The following is a 27,530-nucleotide window of genomic DNA, read 5'->3' as shown; positions in this document are numbered from 1 at the left end:
CAAAATGTGGCTTGCTTGCTTCTTTTCAAGCTTTCCTTGGGTCAAAATCAAGAATGAAGGATTTAATTTAATTTAGTTGAACCTCATTTAACAAAGGTGACAGAAAATGTCCTGTAGATGAGGTGGAGCCCTCTGCTTACACAAGAGAGAGGAATCCCTATTGCTGCCACTGCACCAGCTGGAAATTTTCATAGAGATCTTTATTGCTTCTTGCCTTAAGGTCTGTCAGGGGTAAGAAAAGCTTGGAAGGAAACTACTTGTTGTGCCACCTGGAAGAGACCAAATCTCCACTTTGTTCTGAGGGATTTGGACCTTGGGCCAAGCCATGTGGAGGCTTTGGTGCCATCTTCAAAGGGATGCAGGTTTTCCCTTTAGTGAGGACTGAAACCCCTCAGCCCCCCCTCCAGGGTCCCCTCCTGAACGATGACAGTGCCAGCACCGTGGTGATGTGTCAGGCCCTGCTCTAATCTCCCTTCAAGGGTTTCCACGGGTGTTTGCAGCCAGCTGTGACCAATTACAAGAAAAAAAATGGTGTTGGCAAAACCTCAGCGAGCTGCAAAGCTGAGCCAGGGGGATCGGGGAGCTTCACGTTTTGGAGGGTTATATGGAGTCTGCCCTAAGTATTTTCTTCTCATAAACCATCTGGCTGGAAGCACAGAGGTGAGTCAAGGGAGATTTCTATAGGAGAAGGGATTATTTTCCAAGCAATGAAAAATACTGCAGAAGAAAAATGGGCCACTGGGATCCCATCGTGTAATTGGTGAGAAGAAGAAGAGGAATTCGACAGACTGGGTGCCAAGCAGACAGAATTCATGCTGAATCCTTGGATCCTGACTGGGAGAGGACAAGCCCATCCCCCAGGTGCAGGTAGCCAAGGGCCATCCCATGCTGGCCACCACTCAGCCTCCTGGCTCCCTCTTGAAGCCAAAGGGGTCTAGGGGGGGGTGGGTTAGGGTTAGGGTTAGGGTTAGGGTTAGGGCTAGGGTTAGGGTTAGGGTTAGGATTAGGTTGGGGAGGGGACATGAGGAGCTGGTTCCAGGCACCAGAGGCGGTTCAGGGGGTGCACTGGGGAGGGAAGGGCAGAGCAGAGGAGATAGGGATTGCTGCAGTCCTGCCAGGAATGTTCAGAATTCATTTATGCTTGAATACAGGGTCAGTCTGTAACAAATAGCCAGAAGGTTGTGCTTTCAATTTTGGGGTTTGGAAAGGTTGGATAAAAACTTTTTCTTTTTTTTTTTTCATATTTCATCTTCATTATGGGCTGCCTTCTCCAAAGTATCTCTTTATGGCAGGTGATAACATCTTTGAACCATCCTCTGAAACCCTCTATCTGCACCTCAGCCACAGAACTCCCTTAATTCTCACTTGGTTTGTTGTGTTGCCCTCTGTTTTCTTGCCTGTGCCTCTGGTCTCAGAGCTACAACATCAGTGTGTAACCATTCCAAAAGAAGCATAGGTTGAGATTCCAGGCCTTACAAACACTTTTTTTTTTTTTTTCCCCTGGAAAGATGCTCCAAGGATTAATTAATGAGAGCTCAGTGAGGCAGGGAGGACACTTTCCCTGTATCCCTGATCCAAATCCAGGTGCTTGTGCATTCCTCTTGCACAATGTGTTTTGTTTTGGTTTTTTTTTTTTTTTGCTCAGGCTGAAGCCTGAACCCAAACTGAGTTGGTTGATAGTGGATGGAGGAGGAAAAACCCCTCTGGGAACTCCCCCAGACAGGTCAAGGGTGGCACCAAGAGTTTAGAGTCACTTTTTATTGAGAGGTAGGTTATAAAAATCCAGTGAAAAATGGTACTTCTGGATGGGAATCATTTTCCTGAGAGTGTAGAACAAGCTCAGGAGTTTGTGCCTCAGCCCATGCCCCACTCCTTGCAGGAATCCAAGCCTGGTCCTGGCTTCTCTCTGTGGTTGCTGCTCCAGTCCAGGAGCAGGGTACAGGGCTCCAGGCCACCCATCCATCCCTGGGGCAGATTTCCCAGCCCTGGTGTTGCTGGATTCTTCCCAGACATGTTTCATTTTATGGGGTTTCAGATTCAGAGTGCACCCCACGTGCTGTGTGTGCCTGGGCAGAGGTTTTCTCTTTCCACCATTCAGGCTTTGTGGGGCCTCTGCCACCTCTTTACATCCCCACTGGCTACAGGGACACCTGTTAGACCACAAGTCTCCAGAAACTGGCCAAAAAATAAAATAAAAAAGGGTTCTGCAGGCCAACAGGTGGTTTTAGTTTGCTGTATGAGGATGCACATTAACTGTCTGTCTGACAGGCAAATCAAACCCTGCCTGGATCTGGAACCCCCAGAGCAGCTGCCAGCCAAACCCCTTCTTCCCCTTAGTGTCTGGCAGGCTCAGATGCTGGGGCTGCTGCCCCTTTGCTGCACTTCTGGTTTATTTTCCATGGATTTTGGGGATGGGAGGTGAGCAGCCCTGCAGGACACTGCTCACTGCTGGCCCCTGGCTGGTGGGTGGCTGGGGTGGCACAGGCTGTGGCCAGCAGGAGCTCTGCAGGGGGGTTTTGAGGTTTTCCACCCTAAAAAGTGCATCTGCCTTGCTGGGATGCCTCCTTCCAGGCTTCACATAGAGGGCTTGGAAGTGGCAGAGGCTGAAAACACGTGTGTGTCACTGATGGGAGGTGCAGCTCTGCTGATAGACACGGATGGTGGCAACAAAGAAGCAGAGCTGCCCGGGTTTGCAGCTTAAAAAAGGGATTTTTTTTTAATTTATTATTTTTTTAGAGATTTATGTGGCTTGCTTGAAGACTGGAGAGATCATTACCAGAGGTCTAAACCAGGTCTTGGCTCTGCTGGCCTTGACTCAGTGATGCTGGCAGGCAGCTCTGCTGATTCATGGTCCTCACCTGATCCTCAGGCATCAAAGGGCCAAAATAAAGCAGTGCTGGGCAATAAATCCAAGAGGCTGGGAGGATGCTGGGTTCCTTTTGCTGGTTTAACTGGGTGCTGTGCAGTGCACGGGGGGGATGAGAGGTTCTGGGGCTGTTAAAGGGAATGTGGGGCTCTGGGAGGTGAGGGGATTGCAGTGCAGCAGATGCTGAGGGGATGGATGCCAGATGTCTGTCATTAGAGGATTCCTCTCCTTCCCAGCTGCAAATTGTCCATTACTTCCTCTTCTCTACATTTTCATCATGAGAAGCTTGAATTCCCACAGTTTGCTGATACCTCAGGATGCTGTCAGGCTTCTCTTTAACTGATAAATAATGGGTTTGGTGCAGTCCTGTGTGGGAAAGGCCATAAATGTGTTTTGCTTGCTGTTAGTTCAGGAGCTCAGTGATGATTTGCCATTAAAACTTGCCCAGAAAAAGTTATATTCTACATTTAACTTGTAAAATGAATCCCTCAAAAACTCCAAGGATTCAAGTGAAAGGATGCCAGAGATGGTTTTGTACTTATGTGAGGAGAAGAGATGGCTTTTCACTTTAGGGTCTCTGGTGTAACAAGATACACTCTCTAAAAATGCACATTTTAAAACTCCAGGGATGGCTAAAAAGAGAACAGTGAGCCTTGCAGGCAGGATGGATGCAGAATGTATCACGGCATATTTAGGGATTAATTCAGTATGAAAATATTCATCCTTTAGGAAGGCTTTTAATCAGAATAAATTTGAGGCTTATGTGAGATTCCCTATGTGTTGTTTGACACATACTATTGATTTACTTCTGTCTAATACCATTTTCTAAGACTTTTTGAAGTCCATTCCTTCCTGCATTTATTTCCCAGCTAGAAAGCTTCAAAAAATTATACTCTAGTAATGGTTTGTAAGGTCTTTTTTTTTTTTTTTTTTTCCCCAAACCTAGCAAAAAGGTTCATTGTAAGGAAAGCCACCAACTTCCTTTCCTGAAAACTTTCTCCTGGGCTGGACTTCCATCTGGGCCATGTCAGGAAAGGTGGGAAGGGAGGTAGGTGGGGGGTGGGATGCTCTCTGGAGAGCTCAGGGTGCTCCACAGGAGGTAAGGCAAAAAAAAAAAAAAAGGATGCTGCTCTCTCCAAGGGGAAGTGTTTGGAGAGGTTCACACAACCGTTTTCCATTCTGCTGTGCTGAAAGTTTCCATAGCTGGAAATGCAGTGCCTGTCCTCTGCAATGTCTTGGCTTCCACCTTTTTTAATGTAGCAGCAGAGAGCAGAGATGTTTGACATGTGTGGGAGAAGCAGATGCAGGGAACGGGGTTTGGGAGGCAGCAGGACCTTCCAGTGCAGGGCTGGGAATCTGCCCCCAGCTCCACAGCAGAACACTTACTCCTAGCAAATAAATACATTATTTCCGCCTTCGTTTTTCCCAGTTGCTCAGGATCTCACCTCATTAATAGTGGGGATTTTGGAATGTCAAGTATTTGGAGTATCTGGGTACCAGAGCAGCTCCATCACCCTGCACCGAGGCTGCAGAGCCCACACAGCCCCTGACAAAATCCCTTGAACTGAAACAACTGCTGCTTCCAGAAGGTGAATCTCAAGGTTTAAAACATTACATTTGCTCTTTTTTAAATTTCTTTTTCCCCCAACTTGTGAATTTAACAAGAAGCAAAGTAGCCCTGAGCCTTTCATTAGAGACAAAAGGACGGGTGTGTAAATGGCTTCTGTGGCTTGGCAGTAAACTTGCTGAGGACAACATAAAACGTGCTCATTAAATGTTCTTTGAACACTATTGCTTTTTGTTTTCAGAAGCAATGTGATGCTTCAGCCCACCATTAATTGCCTAATACCAATTATGGCATAAACAAACCATTTGCTAGTGTAGCTTTTTTCTATTTATTTTCCAGGGTTCTTACTCTTGACACCTATTGTGCATCTGGGAACACGAGTGGCTTTTGTAGTGGAAAATAAATAATGAGATCAGTAATCAATAGTTTTACATAGATCATCCTCTACTAGAAATGTTACTGCAGCTCTTGAGAACCTCACAAACACCTCCCCCCTTGGATGCTTTGTAGTATTGAACTTAATTATATGGAGACAAAGAGATGAGGAGTGTCCCTGGGTTTGGCCAGCCCAGAAGCATCAGTTAATGGGTCAAATAAGGGATATTCAGCAGATTTTCAGCTATGGTTATTAAGATATCTTTGTTATTAAGCTGAGGTATTCAGCTCTTGCTCTGTATTTCTGTTTTCTGTTTCTGGATGAATTTGCTTTTTTTATATTTATTACAGTGACATCTTACAAATAGCTATCAAATGGGGTTTTAGGACAACTCTTTTCTGGTTTGTTTTTAAGCAAAAATCTAGAGGCTTATTTTGTTTGCATTGCTAGGGATAGGGAGAGATTTCTGGGTGCTGTATCAGACTACATTCTCCTTCCTCTGGGGAAAGACCAAACCCAGCAACCAAGAATTAAGAAAAACCCCCTGAGGTTGTTGGAGGCATCTCTCAGGATTCTTCTCTTTAGAATTCGCTCTGGCCCTTGGGCTTGGAGTGTTTGTGATGATCCCTGGAGCTTTGCTAAATTACCAGGGCATCTATGTTGTTTGCAGAGAGCATTTTTCTTAAAATTCCCTGGACTTTTCTAGCTCTGCAACACTCTTATAAGCAGAGGCAGCTGGGTGTGCTGGTACCTACACAGGGAAACAGAATTGCTCTTTGTGGATGCAATATTACAGACCAGGAATAATTATCATAGAATCATAGAATTGGCTGTGTTGGAAGGGACCTCAGAGATCATCAAGTCCAACCCTTGATCCACTCCCCCCGTGGTTCCCAGCCCATGGCACTCAGTGCCACATCCAGGCTCTTTGGAAAGATCTCCAGACACGGAGAATCCACTACTTCCCTGGGCAGCCCATTCCAATGCCTGATCACCCTCTCCAGAAAGAAATTCTTTCTAATCTCCAACCTAAACCTCCCCTGGCACAACTTGAGACCCTGCCCTCTTGTCTTGCTGAGAGTTGCCTGGGAAAAGAGCCCACCCCCCCCTGGCTCCAACCTCCTTTCAGGGAGTTGGAGAGAGTGATGAGGTCTCCCCTGAGCCTCCTCTTCTCCAGCCTCAACACCCCCAGCTCCCTCAGCCCTTCCTCACAGGAATTCTGCTGGATCCCTTCACAGCCTCCTTGCTCTTCTCTGGACCTGCTCCAGCACCTCAATCTCCTTCCTGAGCTGAGGGGCCCAGAACTGGACACAGGACTCAAGCTGTGGCCTCCCCAGAGCTGAGCACAGGGGCAGAATCCCTTCCCTGGACCTGCTGGCCACGCTGTTCCTGAGCCAGCCCAGGATGCCATTGGCCTTCTTGGCCACCTGGGCACACTGCTGGCTCATGGTCACCTTCCTGGCAATCCAGACTCCCAGGTCCCTTTCTGCCACTCTGTGCCCAGCCTGGAGCTCCCCATGGGGTTGTTGTGGCCAAAGTGCAGGACCCGGCACTTGGAATGTTGAACCTCAATGTTAATTATGTTAAAGTCAACGCTTTGTTCCTTTTTCTTTTAAAAAAAAAAGAGAGGAGAATTTTGGTTTCTTTGTCCAGGTTGGTCTTCTGCTTAACTGCAAGTGGGAGAAACCAGTGGTGGTGCTGGTTTGATGTTCCAGGGGAGGGAAACTTGCACAGAGCAGCAAATAAAGCCACTGCCAGGCTCAGCTGCATTAAGCATCCCAGCCAGGAGAACTCGAGGGGTAGATGTGGCTTTTGATGTTTCAGCTGGAGAAAAATGCCTTGGCCATTCAGTGGGACTAAAAAAAAAATAAAAAAATTAAAATCATCAAACAGCAGCCTGTTGGTTGAGGTCCCAAAGGGAAGCCTTGGCAAGGCTGCCAAGTGCAGTATATTTTTATATTGCATCCATTATATAGTGTGTCAAAAAAGAATTCTCTCCAGTCTGAAGAGGTGTTTATAGTCCTTGAGGTTTTATGGCAGGGGGGGAGAGCCTGAGGTGCCTCTGGCTGATCCCAGCTGGTGGGAGCAGAGCCCCTGTCCCAACCCTCTAACTTCTGGGGGAAATGGACAAAACTGGGGCTGAACTGGGCATGGCAGAGAGACAGGACCTGGCAGAAAGCTGGGACAGTGACAGGGACAGAGACAGGGACAGGGACAGGAATGGGCAGAGGGAGGAGCTGAGGCACTGGGACCTGGGGGGCATGGATGTGAATAAATGTGTGTGTGTAGTTCCAGGGGAGTTGTGTTAGGAATGGGGAAGATGAGGAGGCTGCAGACAATCTCTTGAGGTCAGGGAGGCTTCTGGGAAGATCCTGGTGACACTTTGGAAAGATAATTTCCTTCCCTCAGAGGACCCTGTGCAGCTGGGAAAGGCTCTGAGCAGGTTTGCATCTCTGTACCCTGTGATTATTCACACTGAAATATCTGAGCTGAATTTTTTTTCTCCTCTTTAGAACAAAAGAAATACCTTAAAGAACAGACAGAATCCTTTGGAACTCTTCATAGCATCATGTCCAGGAGCTGAGTTCAAAAAGAGCTGCAAAGCTCATGGTCAGCACGGATCTTGCACAACTGAAACTTCATAAAAATTTAAAGCCTGAACTATGCTATTGATTAAATGTGCTCTGGCAATCTCACACACTGATATTTTCAAGCAGTTTAACAGGAGCCAGAAATGATAATTCAATCCCTCTGGAGGGACTGCTGGTATTAAACAGGGGTCTGAGCTTGCAGAGCCAGGGCATGGGAATGGGAGCAGTGCCATGGAATGGGCTGATGGGCTCTGGTCCATCTCCTCTGGAGCTTCCAGCAGGCAGTGCCCTTGTGTTGTACACCTGTGTGTGTGTGTGGATGTGGGTCTGACAGTCCCTGTCTGAACACTCCTGGGTTTTCTACCCCAAAGTGTCTCAAAAAGTGTGGCAGAAGCTCGTGGGCTGCCCGTGCCCCTGGGGCAGGCATGGGACTGAAAGGCTAGGAGGAAATAAAAAAAAATATAGAAAAGAGCTGGTGGCCTCTGAAGCCTTGGAAAAAGTAGGTGTGAGTGAGAGGATGTCAGTGTGGAAAGAAAAGTACAGAAGGAATTATGGATGGAGGAAGAAAATCCTGTGAAATGAGCATTGCCCTGAGCCAGTTTGATCTGAGCACTGCAGGAAGCTCCCGAGTTGTGAAAAATAATCTGCAGCCCCCAGCAGATCACATCAGGCAGAGTCTCTTGAAAGGCTCTGTTCTACATTTTATTATTATTTTCTTTTTAAGAAAAAGGAGATTTCCTGGTGGTGCTGTCTGTCAGGGCTGTTTGGCTGGGGCTCTGGTGTGCCTAGGTCAGGAGGAACCAGGCTGAGCTTTTAATGGAATCCATGGACAAAACACTGAGTTGATAGAGGATGAGGTGGGTAAGGATGAGAAGCTGGTTAGGAACTTGTGGAAAATGGATGGATATAAAACATCCTTAGCATTTCTCTGTTCTGTTTTAGTGCTTGGGAAGGCAGGTGCTCTTCCTGCCTTCAGGAGGGCCTGTGGTGGGGAGAACATTAGATAAGCTTTATTAAAGAGATGATCACAGAATCACAGGGTGCTCAGGGGTTGGAAGGGACCTCTGAGGATCACCAAGTCCAACCCCCTGCTAGAGCAGGATCCCCTGGAGCTGCTTTGAGGGGAATCCATCCAGGTGGCTCCTGAGTGTTTCCAGGGATGGAGACCCCACAACCTCCTTGGGCAGGGGAGGCTATAACCCAGAGAAGCTGAGTCTCAGGACATCTTTTATCCCAGTTCAGCTGCTTTAGTGAAGATCTTTAGAAAATATGGATTTTTAGATGATAATTATCCCAAGTTTCAGCTTTGAAGTGAATTAATTCCATTGGATGCTGCCTGCAGCCCTTTCCCAGCTGCTTTTCTTTTATGGCCAGAGGGAGGGGACAGAGCCCTCTGCTCCGTTGGAGTCATCCTGGAGCCCAGGGAATGAGGCTAGAAAGGCTGCAGGAATTCCCTTTGCAATAGCATAAAATTATTGTGTCCCCATTATAGCCACTTTTAATCTATAGAGACTCTAGCAGTTTGCTGTGGTTTGGGTTTTTGGGGGGCAAAAGAAATGCAGTAAATTTGGGGGTTATTTTGGGTCTTCTGAAAAGGAAGAATTGGTTTTTTAAAGCTTAGAGAGTCTGTTTTTGTTTTTTTTAAAAAATGCTGAAGAGGAAGAAGGCAGGTCTTGGCATCTGAAATGCTCAGGAAATGGAAATTCTCCCTCTGTAATAACAAAGAGGTAGTTAAAGCTAATTTTATTTACTAACTAAATAAGGGACAAGCTGCAGTAAGCATTGCCATGGACACTTGGTCTCAGCCACCTGTCCTGCTCCTGTCCCCAAGGCTGCTGCTGGATCTCCTGCAGGCAGAGAGGTGGATGAGGGACGAGGTCCCAGGCAAGGAGAGCATCCTCCTGACCCTCCCAGTCTGCCTGCAAAATCCACGGTGAAAAAAAGGGGCTGTGGAAAGCTGAAGGGATGAGAATGGAGGCAGCAGCATAGGTTGGGCTACTGGGTTTTGCTTCTTGCTTGCTCCATCTGGATCAGAGCTGCAGCAGCTTCTGGGTCCCTCTCGTGGCTCTTGGGGAAAATCCTGGCAGCACCAGAGCCTTTTCTGACACTGAAATGAGGGAAAAACAAATGTAAGGGACTGGAGAGAGCAATGAGAATCAAACCTGCCCAGTGGAAGTCCCAGATGTTGGCATTTTGGCAGCAAAGGTGGGAGCCTGGTGCTGGAGCTGGGGGTGTCCTGAGCTCACCCCCTCTGGGATCATGCCCAGGGATTCATTCCTTCTCCTGTTGGGAGTCGTCTTCCCTGCCCTGGCTCCCCAAAACGTGGCTGATGTGGGTGCTCTGGAGCTGGGAGATGACTCCTCCACTCCATGGTGTCTTTCCTGGGATGCTGGAAAGGGGCAGGGATTGTTCAAGGGAAAGCCAGATGCTCCCAGGCAGGGGCCTCTCAGCATCTCAGCTTCCTTCAGGCCTTTTCACAAGCTGTTGTGAAGTCACTTGACAATAGGCTGGGAATATTAATGGCTCTTAGGCCAAAGGCAGATGGAAAAGTGGAGGGGTTTTGTTATCAGTCTAAGTGGATGGTTTCTTTCATGTGGGAGTGTGTAACCTCCACAAATAAAATACCAGATGGGCTTGAATTCCATTTTCCTGAAAACGACTTGGGGATTCTCATGAAGAACAGGAATACCTGCAGTTATCTGTATTTTATGGCAAGCTTTTCCTAGCCAGAGGTGTCCAAGAGAGTTTGTAAATGCTGGAGCCAAGGGGCTCCCCCACCCCTCTGAACCCCAGCCTCATCTGCAATTCCAAATACCATGGCAAAAATGCACATTTCCCAGGATGTTTGGCTTCCCAAGGAATGCAGCTCATGGTTTGGTTCCCACTCCTGGTTGGAGCTGTGGCACAGGGAATGGGCAGCTCCTGGAGCAGGGATAGGGGCAGGGACATGGCCAGCACCCAGAGAGATGCCAGGAGGATGAAGAGAGGCAAGGCAGGATGCAGAAGAGGGTGAGTTGCTGCCCTTTTTGGTGCTGGGAGGGATTTGGCTTCTGCTGGGGACTGAGAATGTATTTGAAACAAACTTTGCACAGGTGTGAGGCTGAAGCACAGTATAAAATCCTTCCAAAGCAAATGAATTTAGTTTTATGGGAAACGTGGTCATGAGTTGGGTGTGATTGAATTCCTGGGAGCAGTTGAAGGATTCCTCTGCAAAACTGCTTAAAAATACAGATGGATTTTTATTTTTTTTTTTAATTTTAATTCAACTAAACCAATATATTTCTTCTCAAATTACAGCCCTGCCATTTCAGATGCTGTGGGCTTCTTTGAATGTTTGAAGGTTAGGCTGTACCTGGGAAGGATTATACAGCTCAGGGGTGATTTTATCCTGGGACCCTCACAGTTCTTGTTGGCACAGCCTGGGTGGGCAAATCCTGAGTATCCTGAGCATGCATGTGAGCATCCTGCTCATTTCTCCATGAGTTGTTTAGGAAACAAGCAGAAAAAAAAGAAAAAGCAGATCTTTGCCAGTTATAATCTTTAATCAAGCTGCCTGTCTATGTGTTTCTGGGAGCTCCTTGATGTCCTCTGTGTTTGACCCTGGAAATCAAGTATAGGTGGGGCCTGTGCTGTGATGGGGCGACCCATACTTGGTTTCAAGGGTCTGCAGGGAATCTCCAGAAGGGAGGGAGCAGGTACCAACCATCCTGGGGTCCTCTGGGAGTCCCCTGCTCTGTCACCCCAGCAAGAACTGGAGTGCACAAAGTACCAGCCTTGGGCTGCTGAGCTGGGACCTGGTGCAGTGGTGTTTTGGGATTTTTTTGTTTTCTTCTGAAAAATCAGCCAAGGCAGGTGAAAAGTGACATTTCCTGGGTGAGCTGAACTGGAATGGTCTGGTGCAGTCCTGCCTCCATCACATCTCCCCTCCACAGCTGAGTTTCTGAGCTGGGAATAGAAGTCCCAGAGAGCTCGAGGCAGGATTGGTGCTGTAGCAACAAAAAGCTGATGCCAGGTGATGGTTTCAGGAATCCCTGGGCCAGGTTTGGGTCTTGGCTGCATCAGCCAAGAGGCAGAGCAGGAAAGCAGAGCTGGGATCACCCTGGTGCTCTAGAGGGGATTCAGGTGCAGGAGAAACCATGGGGATGAACACGGAGCCTCCTGGTCCAGGTCCTGGTGAGCTGGGGAATGAGGAAGATGCTTTGCTGTATTTATGGGGTTTATGTTTTGGTGATGGAGGGAGGAAGTTTCATAATGCTTTGATAAATAGAAGCCCTAAGAAGCCCAAAGCAGTGTTTGCAGGGGCTGACCACAATGCTTATTTTTACAAAACGTGGAGGCAAGAATGACTCCTGCTCCCTGCATCTTCCTGGGGAAATGCAGAGCTTACAGGGAAGCTGCTGAGATTGTGGCCATTTAAAAGATTAAAGGGAACTTTATAGAAAAGCTGTTGTTAAAAAATAATAATAATAAACTCCTTCAGAAATGCTGGATCCAGCAGATAGCCAGCAAAGCTGCAGAGCCCTAAGCTCAGGGACAAATTCCTGACAGATGCTTCCTTGCCTCCAGCTGCCCTTGTAGCTTCTAAAGCCCCAGGTTTATGAATTGTTAAGCTTTGCCTAAGTTTTACAAACTCCCACAGGGTGACATTTCTGCTCTCCCCCAGCATTGCTGTGACCCCATGGGTGTCCCAGCACTGCTTGGAGGGAGCTGAGGGTCATGGGAGCAATGGCCAGGGCAGGAACAGGAATCTTCCTGGGTATTTGAGCATCACTCACAGCCCTTGGAGTCACTTTCCTTACAACAGGGAAAGCAGGGGCTGTCCTGGCACCTGCCAGAGAGGTTCAGAGCAGGGCAATACGTGTCAGTTTTGCCAGATCTTTGGTGACAAGAAGAAAGGCTGTAACTGCTGGAGAGTTTCTTTCCAGAATTGGTTGAAAACCCTCTTCTTTTCACTGCTGTGACAGCTACACACCTTTCTTCAGACAGCTACTGCAGTTGGGCACTTATGGTACATGAAAATCTGATTAAAATTAATGGAGCTGCTGACTTCATACTTTTAACACCTGCAGTGGGAAAATCCCCTGTTGGAGAGAAGGTGAGGGAGCTTCTGGTTGCCTTGTTAGGGACCACTGGGAGTTTCTCCCTCCTGCACAAACCTCCAGAAGGAGGTCTGGCTCTCCCAGCACCAGCAGGTTCCTGCACTGGGAGGATTAAGCAAACAAAAACCCTCAAGGATGTCATTAAGCTCTAGCAGGTCTTTGGATTGCTGAAAAGTAAACCCAAACCTGCAGGGTCTGGAGTTTCACAAGGAGTGAGGGATCTGCCAGCCCAGGCAGGACTGAATTAGGAGAGGAGAAGGGAATGAACCAGCAGGTCCCTGATCACACCAGCCCTGTTCTGGTCAGTTCCCTTCTCTGCCTGGTCAAACCTTCACTTCTGGGTAGCTGGAGAGGTTTGGGGGTTACCCACAGACACCTCTGGTTTTGTTAGGGTAGGGTGAGCAGGAGCCTGTTTGACACTGAGTAAGGGACAACACTGCATGGGCACCACTGCAAAGCACAGGGGATGCCTGAGTCCCCATCCCTCTCCCCATCCCTCTCTCCATTCCTCTCCCCATCCCTCTCCCCATCCCTCTCCCCGTCCCTGTCCCCGTCCCTGTCCCCATCCCTGTCCCCTTTCCTGCCACAGTCACCCCTGGGGGATTCTCCCTGCAGGGAGGTGGGAATGGGGCTGGGTCCCCCCAGACCCTGGCTGGGAGCTCTGGGGAGCAAGGGCAAGCCAAGGGTCCCTGCAGTAGCAGCAGGAAAGATGCAGGATGCTGCAGCACGACTTTCTGGCACAGCTACAGCTCATTACTCCTCTGTCCAGCCCAGATGCCTTCAAACAGTATTTGTCTCCATTTTTCTTCTTTCTTTTAAGGAGGAAATGCTTCTCTACAGAGCAAAAAAAGTAGCTGCTTAAGCACATATACATTTTTAGAGTGCCTCTCTTAGTGCCAAGTGTCAAAAACTTGCCAACAACAGATAAATCTTTTTGGAACTTCCCCGTGGATTTCACATCTCTCCCTGAAACTTGGCATTTCCTAATCTGGGCTTGATTTTGATCCCTAACTGAAGAGGATAAAGTGGTGCTGATGCTGGTACTGCACAAGGTTTCATCCTCACTGCTCCTCTGCCCCTCCTTGGGACCCAGCTTGTCCTTCTCTGGAGTAATTCCAGTTGGGTATTTTTGTGAGGTTTGGCAGTGCTGGAATGGGAAGGAGCTCCAGTGATTGGGAAGAGCTCCCAGATGGGCTTGGGGGAGGCACAGGCTGTGGTTCTTTTGGGTCTTTCACTCTGTTTAGAAGGGAATCTGAGAAAGGTGCTCCCTGTGCCTCTGGCCCGTGCCCTGCTGAGGGGAAGAGAAATCTCTGGTCTTGGTAGAATAATGTGATTTATTTTGGACTTGAGTTACAAACATTAGTAGATGTGCACCATGTGGGTATTTTCATTTTCCCAGCCTTTTAGGTTCCTCTGGGTTAATGCTATTTGTGGGTAATTTTTATGGGTTTATTTGAAGGAGTTTTGGTGGAAAGGTGCAACAGTTCTACTTCTAAACCAAGAGGGGTTTAATGTGATTTTAATATGAATCTTAATGTGAATAACTTTGTCTTTTTGTTGTAATGAACAAGATTACAGAGTGAGGCTCTGTGTGGGGAGGATGAATACGTTCTTGTCCACACAAGTGTTGGTGTTCATCCCACGCAGGAACCTCTTGGGTGGTGACACCTTTAAGTGTTTGAGGCTGTGACAGGGGGGTCATCCTGTGCTGGTTGATGTTCCTTCTTCTTACTGGCACTGACAAGTTACCAAGGGGAAAGCAAGCTGTAACAAAAGCAGTGGGCTTTGCTCTCTGCTCTTTTGGGCAGCATCTCACCCCTGTTCCCCTTCTCCTCCCTCCAGATGTCAACGAGTGTGAGGTGGGGAACGGCGGCTGCGAGTCCCAGTGCTGCAACACCCCCGGCAGCTTCTACTGCAAGTGCCCAGCAGGGCAGCAGCTGGGACCTGATGAGAAGTCCTGTGCAGGTATGCTCACCTCCATGGTCATCTCCATGGTCACCTCCATGGTCACCTCCATGGTCATCTCCATGGTCACCTCCATGGTCACCTCCATGGTTATCTCCATGGTCACCTCCATGGCCACTTCCATGGTTATCTCCATTGTCACCTTCATGGTTATCTCCATGGTCACCTCCATGGCTATCTCCATGGCTGTTTCCATGGTCACCTCCATGGTCACCTCCATGGTCGTCTCCATGGTCGTCTTCATGGTCACCTCCATGGTCACCTCAATGGTCATCTCCATGGTCATCTCCAAGGCCCTGTGGGGCTGCTGGGTGGTGGTGGCAGCTGTGCCAAAGGCTTTTGTGTGTCCCCTCTCCTTCTGGTGGTGTTGAACCCTCCAGAGCAAGTTGTCTCTTTGTGCTGCATGCTTTGGGGTACAAACAGCAGCTGTAGAAGGGAAGCCTCCAGTGAGCATTTCCAGAGTGAGATCTTGGCCCTGTTGAAGTCCATGGTGTGTATTTTCCTGCTTCAAAAGAGATGAGATTTCTCCTTTGGAGGCTGCATCATCACCTTGTTTCTTGTCTTCCTCTTCAAATCTTCTGCTTCCGAGCCAAAGTGGAAGGGAAGACAGATTTCTCTGTCTGTAAAATGGAGATCCTGAATGGGGTTTGTCTTCTCCTGGAAGCAGAGCAAGCCTGGTGGTTCCAGCTCCTGCATCCTGAGCATGCAATGAGCAAACCTCCTGCCCCTTCCTCCTGGGTGTTACCCTCTGTGCAAGTGCTGTCTGCTCCAGGCAGCTGGCAGAAAAATGCAAGAAGTGGTTTCCTTATCAGAGTCAAGAGCAAGAAGGGTTTTGGGAGTGCATTGCAGCTCTAGGATTCACTGGTGGTGTCAGGGAAAGGCTGAGGCTCACCTGCCATGCAAACACCACTGCAGGGTTCACCATCCAGGGGTCGTGGTGGAGTTCAGGAATATTTTCAGCACTGATTTGCTCAGCAGAGGTCCAAAAGAATCTGGAATAATTAACAAGGATTGCTGACAAACTGGGAGAGAGTCATTTCTGTGGCTATCGGTTTGGACATTACAGAATTCTGCAGAAAAATGTCACTTTCTTGCCAATATGGTACATTTGTCTTGTTTTGTTGAGAATAACTGAAAAGTATTTCCTGGCTCTGTACCACTGTAGAGATGTGTGAAATAAACAGCTTTGCCCTTATCTTAGCCAAGCTAAAATATTTTCAGTTTCCCCAGAATTCCCCTGATGGGGATTAGCTTCTTGGATGATTAACAGTTTCAGGATTTTGGTGAAAACAAACAACCTTATTTTATTCATTCTGGGGGGAGGCAGTGTGAACCCCCTGCAGTACTCACCATTTTTTACATATCCTTTTTCTTTTAATATCAGATCAGAAGTTGTTTCCAAATACCCTGAATGCTAATGCACGTGTGAAGAGGAGTGGATGGGGTTAGCTCAGTGTTTGCACAGACGGGTTCAGGGAAGAGAGAAAAGGCTCTGATTAATGTTTACAGTTTGTAAAATATTCAGCTTTTCTTGATCAAAGTCCTGATGGAGCCTGAATAAAGCAGCCTGGCCTTCCAAACATGAGCTTAGATATTTGGAGCCCTTTGCTGGCTCTGTGTTGGACAGGAAGGTTTGGACCTTGCCTCTTTCCTGAGGGTGGACGGGCTGGGGTCAGGGGACAGCAGTTCACTTGCTTCCCCCTTGAGACTCTGTTCCTGGCTGGGGTGACATCGAGGTGGCCTCTTTGGGGGGGTCTGCAGCCCAGACAGCCACACCATGGTGTCTGCAGGATGCTTTATGAGCAGGGCCAGGGAGCTGCTTTGCCTCTAAGGTAGGGAGTCTTTGGAAGGGAGAAACGGAATCTTGGCTCCATGAGGACTTCCCAACCTCTCCTGCCCAGCTCACTGGGTAGCAGGGAGGTGTCACAGCTCAGGGGGGGTTTCCTGCACTCCTGCCACACGTGGAGGGGTTCAGAAACCTGCCTGCAGTGCATTTGGTGTGCAGCTCCTTGCAGGGGGTGGTTGTTGCTCTGAGCCTCCATCAGCCCAAGGTGCAGCTCAGAGACATGGGAGGAGGGGGCTCCATCACCCCTCAGCCTCCCCCTCTCATTCCTCTGTCTGTGCCTCACCTCTTGCATTTTCCTTTAACTTCCTCTTTCCTTTTACTGTGGGGTAAAATGTCTGGGGTTTGGGTAATAGCTGGCTGAAGATTCCAACACTTTTATTTACCTAAGCTGGCTGACCCGGGGCTCTGCAGGGATGAATTACCTCCAGGACTTAACACACTGCTGAACTGCAGAATGTCCCTTCATCTCCTGTCACTTGTTTGGGTTCTTGGGAGAATTTATTCCCACTGAACCTGGACTGAACAAAACTTCATGAGAGCTTCGGGTTCGGTCCAGCTCGGTCCCTGTTTCAAGAACCCCTCTGGATGTTAATGGTAATTCCACAGGAAGCAGTAAGGACTTGCTGCTGATTGCAATGTGTTACCATACTCAAACCAACTCTTAGTACTTAATCAGCCAAAGTAAATTAGGTGACAAGGAAGCTTGAGCTGGCTCAGACCTGGCCAAGCATAACTTATGACATAAGCAGGACTCAGTTTATGCTCAGGCCTGATGTGCTTTTGATACATGTGCTGTACCACAGAGCCCTTTGGAAAAGTCTGAGTGGCTCATCATTATTTTTTTTTATTATATATATATTTTTTTTAGCAGCCTAATAAAATAGGAGGTTGAACAAGTTTGTCACACAGTTTGTTGAGCATCAGAAGCTCCTTTAGCTTTTGTTTCCAGGGCAAGGAGTGAGAGCTTTGTGTCAGGAGCTGCATGTGCCTGGGTAGGAGGAATTTCCATGGAAAGGTCCCTTTGGTTGGTGCTTGTGGAGTCAGGGAGTCACTTGGAGAGCTGTGTTCCCTGTGATTCATCTGCATTCCAAGGAAGGCTAATTGAATGTAGACAAAGTCCTAATAACATTACTGAGCTGAGGAAGTGGTTCTGAGCCATTTTTCATAGCTCTGTGGCAACATTAATTTTGGCATGTCAGCACTGCTGGAAACATCTACAGAAAAAGTGTCAACACTGGTCACTGTGATGGCTTCAGTGTCCCTGCTCAGGAGGAAGATTCCCAAGGAGCTGAGCTGGTTTAGCAGTGACAATTCCTTATGCCTGGCAATGTGCTATTTTTAAATGGGTGAAGTATTTGGTAGATTAAAAAGTGGCTTCTAGCAGGATAGGGGGGGAGTGAGTGCCTGCACAGAGGCTCCTGCTGGGGCCCCAGTAACCCCTCCAGTGTTTCCCCTCCTCCTGTCCCTCTTCTGCCCCATGTCCTAATCCCTCAGTGCTGCATCCTCACGGGATGCTGGTGGATGGAGCAGGCAGCAAGCAGAAGGTGCCTGTTCAGCAGCTGCCACAGCAGCTCCCACCAGTCCCACCACAAATCCACAAAATCTGCAGCCTCGTTTGGAAAGGTCACATCTTTTTTTCATTTTCGTTTTTGGTTTTTTTTTTCCACCAAGTAGCTGACAGATTTTTGTGTCAGATATTTTAGACTCCAAGGATTAATAAGAAGCATGTTGTGAATATTCGGATGGGCTGAAGTGGCCCCTGAAGTGTTCGGAAGCTGCTCTTCCTTGGAAGGATCCACTGGTGACTGGAGTCCACCTTCCTTTGGAAGCAGTTGCAGCAAGAGCCTGAAACTGTTATTTTCTTTCTGGATTTGGTCCTCTCTGTGTTTCAGAATTTTTCATGGCATGCTATTCATTGCAGTCTAAACCACAAGTTTTAATTTGGAATTTTACTACAGCCAAATAATACTGTGAAAATGGCTCAAAGTAGCAAGCCCTGCTCTCCCTCAGCTCAACCCTTCAAGCACATTGTTTCAAAACATTCCAGAAAGTTAAATGAGGCTTTTGAGCTCGCCTCTGGAAAATCCAATAAGCTATTCTTACTTCTCATTTAATGAAAAAGGTAAAACAGAATTCTAGGCTCGGTCTGACAGGAAGCAGTAATATTACCGTTTGCTTTGGAGCAGCCACAGGGGCTGGTCCTCATTTGAGCTGAAATTTGTTGATGAAATTTTTTTTTTTATTATTTATTTTTTTAATTACTGTATTGGCTTTATTTTACAGTGAAGGTTCTGTTCAGGTTCTAGCTGTGTCCCCAGGGGCTGTGCAGGTAGCTCTGCAGTGTGGCCTCTGGAGGGTCACATTTTCCACACCTTTATCCTGAACCCGTGTCCCTCAGCACTGGCTCCGTGTCCCTTAAACCCCTCCAGAGATGGTGACTCCACCACCACTGCCCTGGGCAGCTTGGGCCAGGACCTGACAACCCTTTTAGGGAAGAAATTGTTCCTGGTAGCAAACCTAAACCTCCCCTGGCACAACTTGAGGCTGTGCCTCTTGTCCCATCCCTTGTTCCTTGGGAAAAGAGACCAACTCCCCCCTGGCTCCAACCTCCTCTCAGGGGGTTGCAGAGAGCCACAAGGTCTCCCCTCAGCCTCCTCTGCTCCAGGCTCAGCACCCCCAGCTCCCTCAGCTGCTCCTGGACAGATTTGTGCTCCAGACCCCTGCCCAGAGCCATTGCCCTTCCCTAGACACACTCAGTGTCCTTCTACTGTCCCCAAACTGACCCCAGGACTTGAGATGTGACCTCACCAGCTCCCAGCACAGGGGGACCATCCCCGCCCTTCTCCTTCTGGCCACACAAGCCAGGTTGTTGGTGGCCTCTTTGGCCACCTGGGCACACTCTGGCTCTTGTTCAGATGTTCTCCATCAACACCTCCAGGTCCTTTTCCGCCGGGTTCTTCCTTCCCAGCTGCTCTGCCCCAAGCCTGGAGGTGCTGGGGACAGCCCACACCCCCAGCTCCCCCCGGGGCTCCCTCCCGAGGGCGGCGGTGGCCGAAGCCCAGCCCAGCCCCCCCCCCCCCAACCCCTCTGGACCCCTCCGCTTCGCCGCTGCTCCCGAGGGATGGGTCGGGTCGGTTCTGGAGCCGGCTCGGGCTGTTTCGGAGCCGGGTGGGCGGCAGGAGCCGGCTCTACCTGCGGGGGGGTGCGGGGCGGGACGGGACCGGACCGCCCCGGGCTGAGCCTCTCCTCCGCACCGCCCCGCGCAGCTCCGCGCATCCCCGCCGCGCTCCCCTGCGCTTTTGGGCTCATTTGAGGTGCTTCGGGTTTTTTCCCACCCCTGTCTCCTGCAGCTCGGTGCCGTTTCGTGCTGCGGGGGGGTTGCGGGGCTCTCTGAGCGCCGGGTCATTCGCTCCCCAGCATGTGCCGGGTCTGGGGGCTGCTGTGGTGCCTCGGGTTTTGGGGCGGCATCCCCGGGAGCCTCGGCAGTCACTACCCCTACCTCTGGAGGAACTGCTACCCCTGCTACTGGGGGCGTGCGGGGCACGGCGAGCTGCGGGCAGGTAGGTGTGCGGGATGGGTGACACTGCGGGACTGTCCCCCCGAGAACCCTCGGGGGGTTGGGCTGCAGGTCCCCGAGCTGCCGGCTGGGAGTCCCGGGATGGCAGGAGCCGAAGGGACAAGCGGGTCAGACCTGGCTGTGGGTCTGTCTGGGGTTTTAGGGTGGCTTTGAGTTATTCCAGGCACGGTCTTTGGGGGATTTGTTGTTCTGAAAAGTCACTGCTGGCAGAGGTGGGGGAAGGAAGAAATCAGAATTTCTTGCCATCAGTTGCTGTGCCACTGTGCAGTGTTCCCTTCAAAACAAATGGGGTTTCTCAGGGTATGGTGATTAGGGTTTTTCCTCAGTTCTAAAGGATCTCACCCTGGTCCACAGCAATAAATGAAATATGATTGTTTTATTTTGGAAAAAAAATGCCTTTTTTTCTCTGCGAGATTCTGAGCTTGTCTGGGTTGTGTGAGTATCCTCCAGCAGAGCTGGGCAAGAGGTTTCTGCTGCACCAGGTCAGGCACTTAGGGAGGCAATAAATCCCTTTTTTTGCTGCTTTCCAATAGCTTTTCCTGAACACATACATGCCCTGGTTTATGTGTGATTGTAGGTGGGGCTGATGAACGAGGTGTAAGTTCTGCAAGAACACACTGACCCCCCCACCTGGTCCTGCCTCTCTGTGTGCAGCTGCCTTGGCAGCAGAGGAAAAGTTTTGGTTGCTTGAATATTGAGGAAATTATGGAGGAGATGTGAGGTTCACTCAAGAGTTGGGATGCTTGTGAGTAATGTAGACATCAAGGAATGCATTATCTCATCGTGAGATAATCCTTACAAGAAAATGCCCCAAACAGTCAGCTATAAAAGTGATATCAGGATATCTGTGAGATGTGCCAGGCCTTCGGAAACGGAGGGAGCTGCAGATTTGTTATTTATAGATCGGATGTCTGTCTCAAACCCAGAGCAAACTTCACCCCTGCCTCTTGGCTATTGCAAGTGCTCTGAACTTGGGGGAAAAAAAAAAAAAAAAAAAAAAAGAAACATATCTGCTGACACACGTTCCAGGAGCCTGGTTCTATTCATCTGCAGAACAAGGTGATTATCTGGACGTTTGCTTCTCCCCAGACGTGTCTCTTTCATCAGCCCCCTGCAAAAGCAGCACAGGAGGCGCTGTGTGAACCTTTCCCTGGCAGATTTATTGTATGAATGGAGACTGATGAGGTGCTCTTGTGTAATAGCAGAGTAGGTTTCCTTGGAGTCTGGAGAGCCTGAAAGCACATTCTGTGTGCACACAGTGCCCTGCTGGAGCCCTGGGCTGCAGTGGCTCCTTGCATGTCAGTGTGGTTGCCTTCATGGCACGGGGACTGAGCTGGTGTCCCCTTGCACATCTTCCATCCCCAGTGGCATCCTGCACAGACACGAGGGGTGAAACAAAGCTACAAAAGAAGGTTGGAGAGGGAGTGAGTGTAGCAGCATGTCAAGAGCAGGCTGCCTGCTTGTTGTTACGTGCACCTCTGCTCCACTCTGAGTAATCCCTAATTACCAGCAGCATCCAGAGCAGAAATGTGAGCGTGAAGGAGAGCTGGGCCACTCTCCCAGCTGCTGTGCTTGAAGGCAATAGAAGGTGAGCTGAGGACAAAGAAAGTGACTGAGGCAAAATAGCTCCCAGATACATTTTCACTTCATGGGATTATTGTCAAAGCAGTGCATCTGTTCCTGCCCTGCCTTGGGAAGCTGCTGCTGAGGGGCACAGGTAGCGTGGGAAAGCTGTGGGGACCTCCTGCCTGTCTAGGAGAGGCTGCAGTGGAAGGAATGCCAGCCCAAATAGCTCTCTGGAGCTCTTTCAGCACTTTCAAGGCTTTCCCAAATTCCTGTTTTACAACAAGATGGAAACTGAGGGTCTGGAGGCATTTTGACTGCCCAGGAGCTTCAGCCATCGAGTGTGCTGCTCTGATGCTTCATCTCCTTCCAGTCTCTTCATTTCTTAAAACTGCTGATTTGGCTTTAACAAGCTGGTACTGGAAAGATAAAGTCACCAAATCCCACACATGTTCATCGTGATGGTTTTTAATTAACCTTTTCCCTGCAGTCCTGCTCTGTAATCCAGGCTAATTGCAGGAGGATTACAGCCTGGCACTGCTCTTTGGCCTGATGGACCCAACTTCAGCAGCAAATCTCCTGCCTGTGCTTCCAGCTGGGATCCATCTCCTCCTCCTCTGCCTTTCAGAGGAGACAAATGGCCTCTGTACCAAATATTCAGGAATCTGCAGAGCTGCTCTTGCCACTCTCTTTCCTCTGACATGGAGCTCGTAGCATTTCTTCTTGAAGGATCTGTGCATGGTCAGGTTGTGCCATCTCCTCACACCCTCTCTTTTTTGGTCCTGTGTTCCTCTTCCCTCCACCCCACTACAGCATTACCCTTGTTGGTCCATATAGCTGCTCTCTGAGGTCCAATGGGTTGTTTCTGTTCAGGGAAGAGGCTAATGAGAGCATCAGCTCTTTTGCAGGTGAGCTCCGTGTCCTCGTGGATGAGGACGTGACTCTTGTTTCCTTACACCCCAGGGAAGTTTTTTTGCCCAAGAAGCCAAATCCCACACCCTGGTTCTGGCTGCATTTGGGTTTTTGTGTCTCCTCAGTGGGTTTCAGCCAGGACCTGCTGCCCCATCCATGCTGGCACAAGAGATCCTGCAGGCACGAGGGCTTGGAGCGTTCTGTCCTGGGCTTTTTGGAGTCAGCTTCTCCTCAGCTGAGATGCCCGTATGCTTCTAATTTTCTTTCTTTGGCATATTAATTTCAACCAGATTTTGTCAGCTCTCCAGTAGGAAAATAACCTCTCTGTGCCACAAACCACATCTCTCAGAGTGCCGTGCAGACTTTCAGGGCTTTGTGCTGCCAAGACCTGCACTGAGGGCAACGTGACCTTCCCCAGGGATGCTCAGTCCTGGCCCTAGAGGCACCTCCTGCTGCCTTGTGGTTTATATTCCTGGGCAAATCCCTCACAGACAAGTCCTGGGCAGGTCAGAGCTGCTGCCACAGCTGCTGAGGGTGAGCCAAGGTGGGCCAGGCAGAGGGGCTTGGAGGTGGGGACAGCCCTCTGGAATCAAGGAGATTTACAGGGTGCAAAATAGAAACAGAGGAAAAGAGATATTTAGAGAGGAGATGTGTAATTACTGGGTATGAGTTATGGGGTGAAAGTAAGAAGTTTATTCAAGCCATTGCTAACTTTTTTTGGCTGGTAAATTATCTGTAGTTTCAGGTTGGAGTTGAAGGGAAGCAGAGGAATAGTCATTTCAAGGCAGACCAAAAAAAAAACCCTTTATTATTCTATAAGGAATCTTCCCAAACCCCAGTTTTCCCGTTCTTGAGCTGAATAGAGCCAGTTCTGTGTATTTATAGCTAATTCTGCCTGTAGAAAGGCAAAGGAAAAATAACAGAAATGCAAAGTATGACACATTGGTTGGGTTCTGGGCTCCCATGAGCTCTTTGGGGTGACTTGGTGTCCCTTGTTCCAAGTGATGGAACTTGGGCAATGTCCTCTTGGAGGCATTAGGCCTGGACACCCAAGTTTAAGGTTTGTGGGGTTGCTGGGGAGCTGCAGGGCTGGAGATTTCAGAGGAAGGGCTGGGAGGATGCATGCAGAGTGTCAGGGACTCTCCAGGGCTCCCGAGCATCCAAATCTTGTAAAGCCTTCACAGGGCAAAATGATTTAATTTGAGCTGGTTTGCTCTGACAGGCATCTCGGATTCATGCCACTGTGGGGTTTTCTGCCTTGAAAAGCTGGTTTGGATTTGGGTTTCTCCTTGCAGAGCATCACTTCGAGCTTATGTTTCACCTCAAAAATCTCTTCATTTTCCTTTCTTGAAAAACTCAGTCTTGTGGAAAGAAAACACTAAAACCACCTAAAATGTCCATGAGAGGAACTTTCAGTCCTCTGAATGAGCAAAGGCCTGGAGTTTGAGGCATTATCATGGTCTGCTGGGTTAATGAAGACTGAAGCTCTGGTGGGGAGCTCCAAAAAAGAGTTCTGAGTTCGCATGGCATCACCAGCTCAGAAAGGGCAGAGAGCCATTTCCATGTGCTCTGGTCCTTAGGTTTTAAATTTGTAGCAGTGAGAACCCATCCAACAACAAGTATTGTGAGTCAACAAGTGTTTAAGCATCACCTTCCCCTCTTCCCTTCCCTGACCCAGTCCATTTGCTTGCAGGCAGCTGGGTTTGTGAGCAATGAATCCAATTGCTGTTAAGATTCAGCTGATGAATGTAAAGTTTCAGCCCTGGTTTTAATCAAGGTTGTATTTCTCCTTTTCTTGTGGTTTTCCATGCCCTTTGCTTCCTTGGTGAGTGCTGGAGCAGCAGGGGTGATGCTGGGGGCAGGCAATGGGTTGTGGGTGCTGGGCAAGGGTGAGGCCCCAGCAGGTTCTTGCAGGGCTGGCTTGCAAAGACAGAGCCAGGAGCAACGCCCTGCTGTGATTCATGGAGGAAATGTTTCTTTATCTCATTAGTAACAGTTCCTGATGAAAGGGTGCTGGGTTCAGTGCCCAGGATCATCCTGCTGCTTGCAGACATCCCACAAAATGCAGAAAGTGCACAGAAACACTAATAGATCCAGAGCTACTGGTGGGTTTTTGCTTATCTCTATTAAAAAAAAAAAAAAAAAAAAAAAAGGGATTTCTGGTTGGCTTTTTTGCTGTTGGCTTGAATATGATCTTCCTTCTTCATCTCCCTGAAGACCTGTGATCCTTTCCAGCTTGAACAGTAGTGTTCATGTGTGTGCACACACAAGAGCAGGAATGAAGGAACTGCACAGCTATAGCCACAAACATCCCCATTATTCCTAATTACAGCCATATGAAGGAGCCCTGTGTCTCAGACACTTGAAACTGCCTCTGACAAGCTTCTGATACACATCTGAGTTAGCACCATGTAGCTGGGTGCCCCAAGCAGTTTTACATTTCTTCTCAGTTCTGGAAGTTATTCCCAGTGTTTAAAGGAGATTTCAGAGCTGTGAAACAGGAATGAATCTCCCTTTCTGTAACACACTGCCATCTACCTCCCTGGTTTTGAAGCTTTGATAATAAAAAAACCAACAGGATTTTTTACCAACAACTGATGGGCCAGTCCCCATTTCAGCTCTTGGAAGATTGCTCATCACTTGGCAGAAGATTTCTCCAGGGATAGATGTGTTTCCCCTCTCTTCTTCAGCAATTCTGAGCATCACCTCAGATTTTGCTGCATTTCTGCCACAGGCCAAGGGAGTTTCAGGGCATAAATGGTGTGAAACATGTTAAAGGTTTTGTGAAGTAGAGGGAGGAGAAACATGGCAGGGAGGACTTCCCTGGGGCTGAGCTGGGTGGAGGCCAGGTTGTGTCTGAGGTTGGACATCCGTGTCTGTGGCACCATTCAGCTTTGCTGCTTCATATCATTCCCCTTCACCTGAGGCTGCAATGTTTGGGGTTTGCTCCCAGGGTTCATGTAAAAAGGGACTGGCCCTGCTTGTGTTCAACACAGAAAGACCAGGGAAGGGTGAAATTGTGATGAATCTATAACCTTAGAGCAAATGGGACAAGTGACCATTGGGAAGTGAAGCAGGATGGGTTATGCTGCCTGACAAATAAGATGCTCTTTTCCCCTTGATTGTCCTTGAAATTTCCTAAATAGCCTGGCTGATTAAACCTAATTAAATGGCTCTCTTGTTCCCTCTGCATTCATTCCTCAAATCTGGACTCAGCAGAGGATAAACACTCCTGACTTCAGCTCCCACCATGCCCACTCCTCTGAGCTTTTTCCTCTCTTCCCTTTCCTTTGGCAGATGTTGATGAGTGCCAGGTCCACAATGGGGGCTGCCAGCACAGGTGTGTGAACACCCTTGGGTCCTACTACTGTGAATGCCAGCCCGGCTCCCGGCTCCACACAGATGGCAGGACCTGCCTTGGTAAGTCCCAGTTTGGAGATCTTGAACATCTCCAGTTCCTCAGTGTTCCTACTGGTCCGTGTGTGGCACAGACCTTGGACATTGACTTATCCATCCCCACCCCTCCTCTGTGCAGGTCACTTGAGGTGATGCTCCTGTGTTCCTCAGGACACCTTCCTGAGGTGTCCCTGTCATTTGGGTCAGAACATTTGCTGCCCTGCAGTGTGGCCATGCACAGCTCTGGCTTCTGTGCAGCTCCTTAGCTCGTTCTGGTTCAGGAGAAATCACTCCCAGTGCTCTCTTTGGTGCTTTTGGTTTTGATAGAGGGTGTGTCAGACACTTAGCACTGACAGACAGAGGAGATGAGGAGCAGGAGATGAGGAGCAGCTTCCAGGCAGTGCTCAGCACAGCTCCCTGCTGCCAGCCTGCTCTGCATTCACCTCCCGAACCAGCCTTTGCAGGGACGTGCACGGCTTTGGAATTCCTCTGCCAAAATTCAGGGGTCTCTGTTCCTGAAACCTGATCCACCCTGGGACTGACTCGGGGAGTTTCTGGAGGCCCTGGGGAGCAGAGCTGGCAGGAGCTGCCAGCCATGCCTGGAGCTCCCAGAGCCCCAAAGTGCAGCAGGAAAGGAGCAGCAGAGCAGGCTGGGGCTGCCAGAACACTGCCCACAGAATTGTTCAGTCCTGTTTATAAAATTAGCAAAGGATCAGAGGTAAAAATCTGCCTTTCTCACCTCAGGCTAGGTGGCTTTTGTTCTTTGCACTCGTGTGACAGAAGTGTGCATAGATGTGTTTACTTATCACCCCTCCCTAACAGCTCTGTACCCTCTATGGAGCCAGTTGTGGGCAGGGGGGAATTAAACTCCTTTTCCTTGTACAAGCTCAGCACAAAGACTCAGAGTTACTCCTCTGCTTGTGGCTGCCTCCTGTGCACCCACAGAGGGTCAGCTGCCTCCTGCTACCACTGCCCTGTTGGGTGCCTGCTCCCTGGTGTTCTGCTCCTGTGGTTACTGTGGGGTGGTTTAGGGTCACTTTGTGGTGATTCCCAGGCCCTCGAGTGTGTGCTCGCTGCCTGTGGGGCACCCACAAGTACACACAAGTGGCTCTTTCCTTTAGTGCTCGGTCTGCATCAATATTTACTCTGAGGAGTCAAAGGCTTTGCTCTGACTTGATCCTGGAGATGCCTCTTGGAGAGCTTCTTGGTGCCAGTGTTCTGGACAAGAGTGAGCAGGCAGTGATGGTGGGCAGGGTGCAGGCAGCAGCAGACTCAGAGCTCCCTCCCTCCACACCTCCATCCTGGTGGAAGCTTTCCCAGCACCAGGGGGGAAGAGGAAAGGATTGACCCTCCCTGAATGCCCAGCACAAGCCAGTTGTGACGGGCATGGAGAGCAACGTGGCTGAGTGATGGAAGCAGTGAGAGCATCCCTGGAAGCTGTGGGCATGGTGGGGACCCTAAACAGGGTCTGCCCTGGAGCAGAGCAGCTCCTTGGTGCCCTGGAGGCTGAGTGGGTGCTGCAGGACAATAACCTGCAGGACAAGAACCTCCCATGGGTACAATGAGACAGCTGAGCTTCTGCCCCGTGATGGGCTGCTTTGTGTTTGTTGCCTTGGTTGGTACCTACAAAGAGAAGGTTGGGTTGTGTTGGTTGGTACCTAGGAGGAGGTGAAATGTGGTGTATAGCACAGCCAGAGCTGTAGCCTGGTGCTGTGCAGGTCAGAGCAGGGCTGTGTGTGTGTGTCTGGGTATCTCACCCCTTTGCAAGGGGC

General features: G+C 49.3%; 1 protein-coding gene across 2 annotated transcripts in view; it reads left to right on the top strand.

Moving 5' to 3' along the window:
- The first annotated feature begins 19,661 nt into the window (after positions 1-19,661).
- Positions 19,662-27,530, top strand: part of MEGF6 (multiple EGF like domains 6) — a 31,638-nt gene continuing 23,769 nt past the window's right edge. For both annotated transcript variants that reach the window (XM_030463654.1, XM_030463653.1), the window contains exons 1-2: positions 19,662-19,870; positions 25,660-25,782. In XM_030463654.1, coding sequence (XP_030319514.1) covers positions 19,729-19,870; positions 25,660-25,782 — 265 coding nt within the window. In that variant the 5' untranslated portion in view covers positions 19,662-19,728. The remainder of the gene's footprint in view (positions 19,871-25,659; positions 25,783-27,530) is intronic.

This window comes from Calypte anna, chromosome 21 (assembly GCF_003957555.1).
Source record: "Calypte anna isolate BGI_N300 chromosome 21, bCalAnn1_v1.p, whole genome shotgun sequence".
NCBI lineage: Eukaryota > Metazoa > Chordata > Aves > Apodiformes > Trochilidae > Calypte > Calypte anna.
Note: the sequence above shows the minus strand (reverse complement) of the source record. Positions and strands in the feature narration are given on the sequence as shown.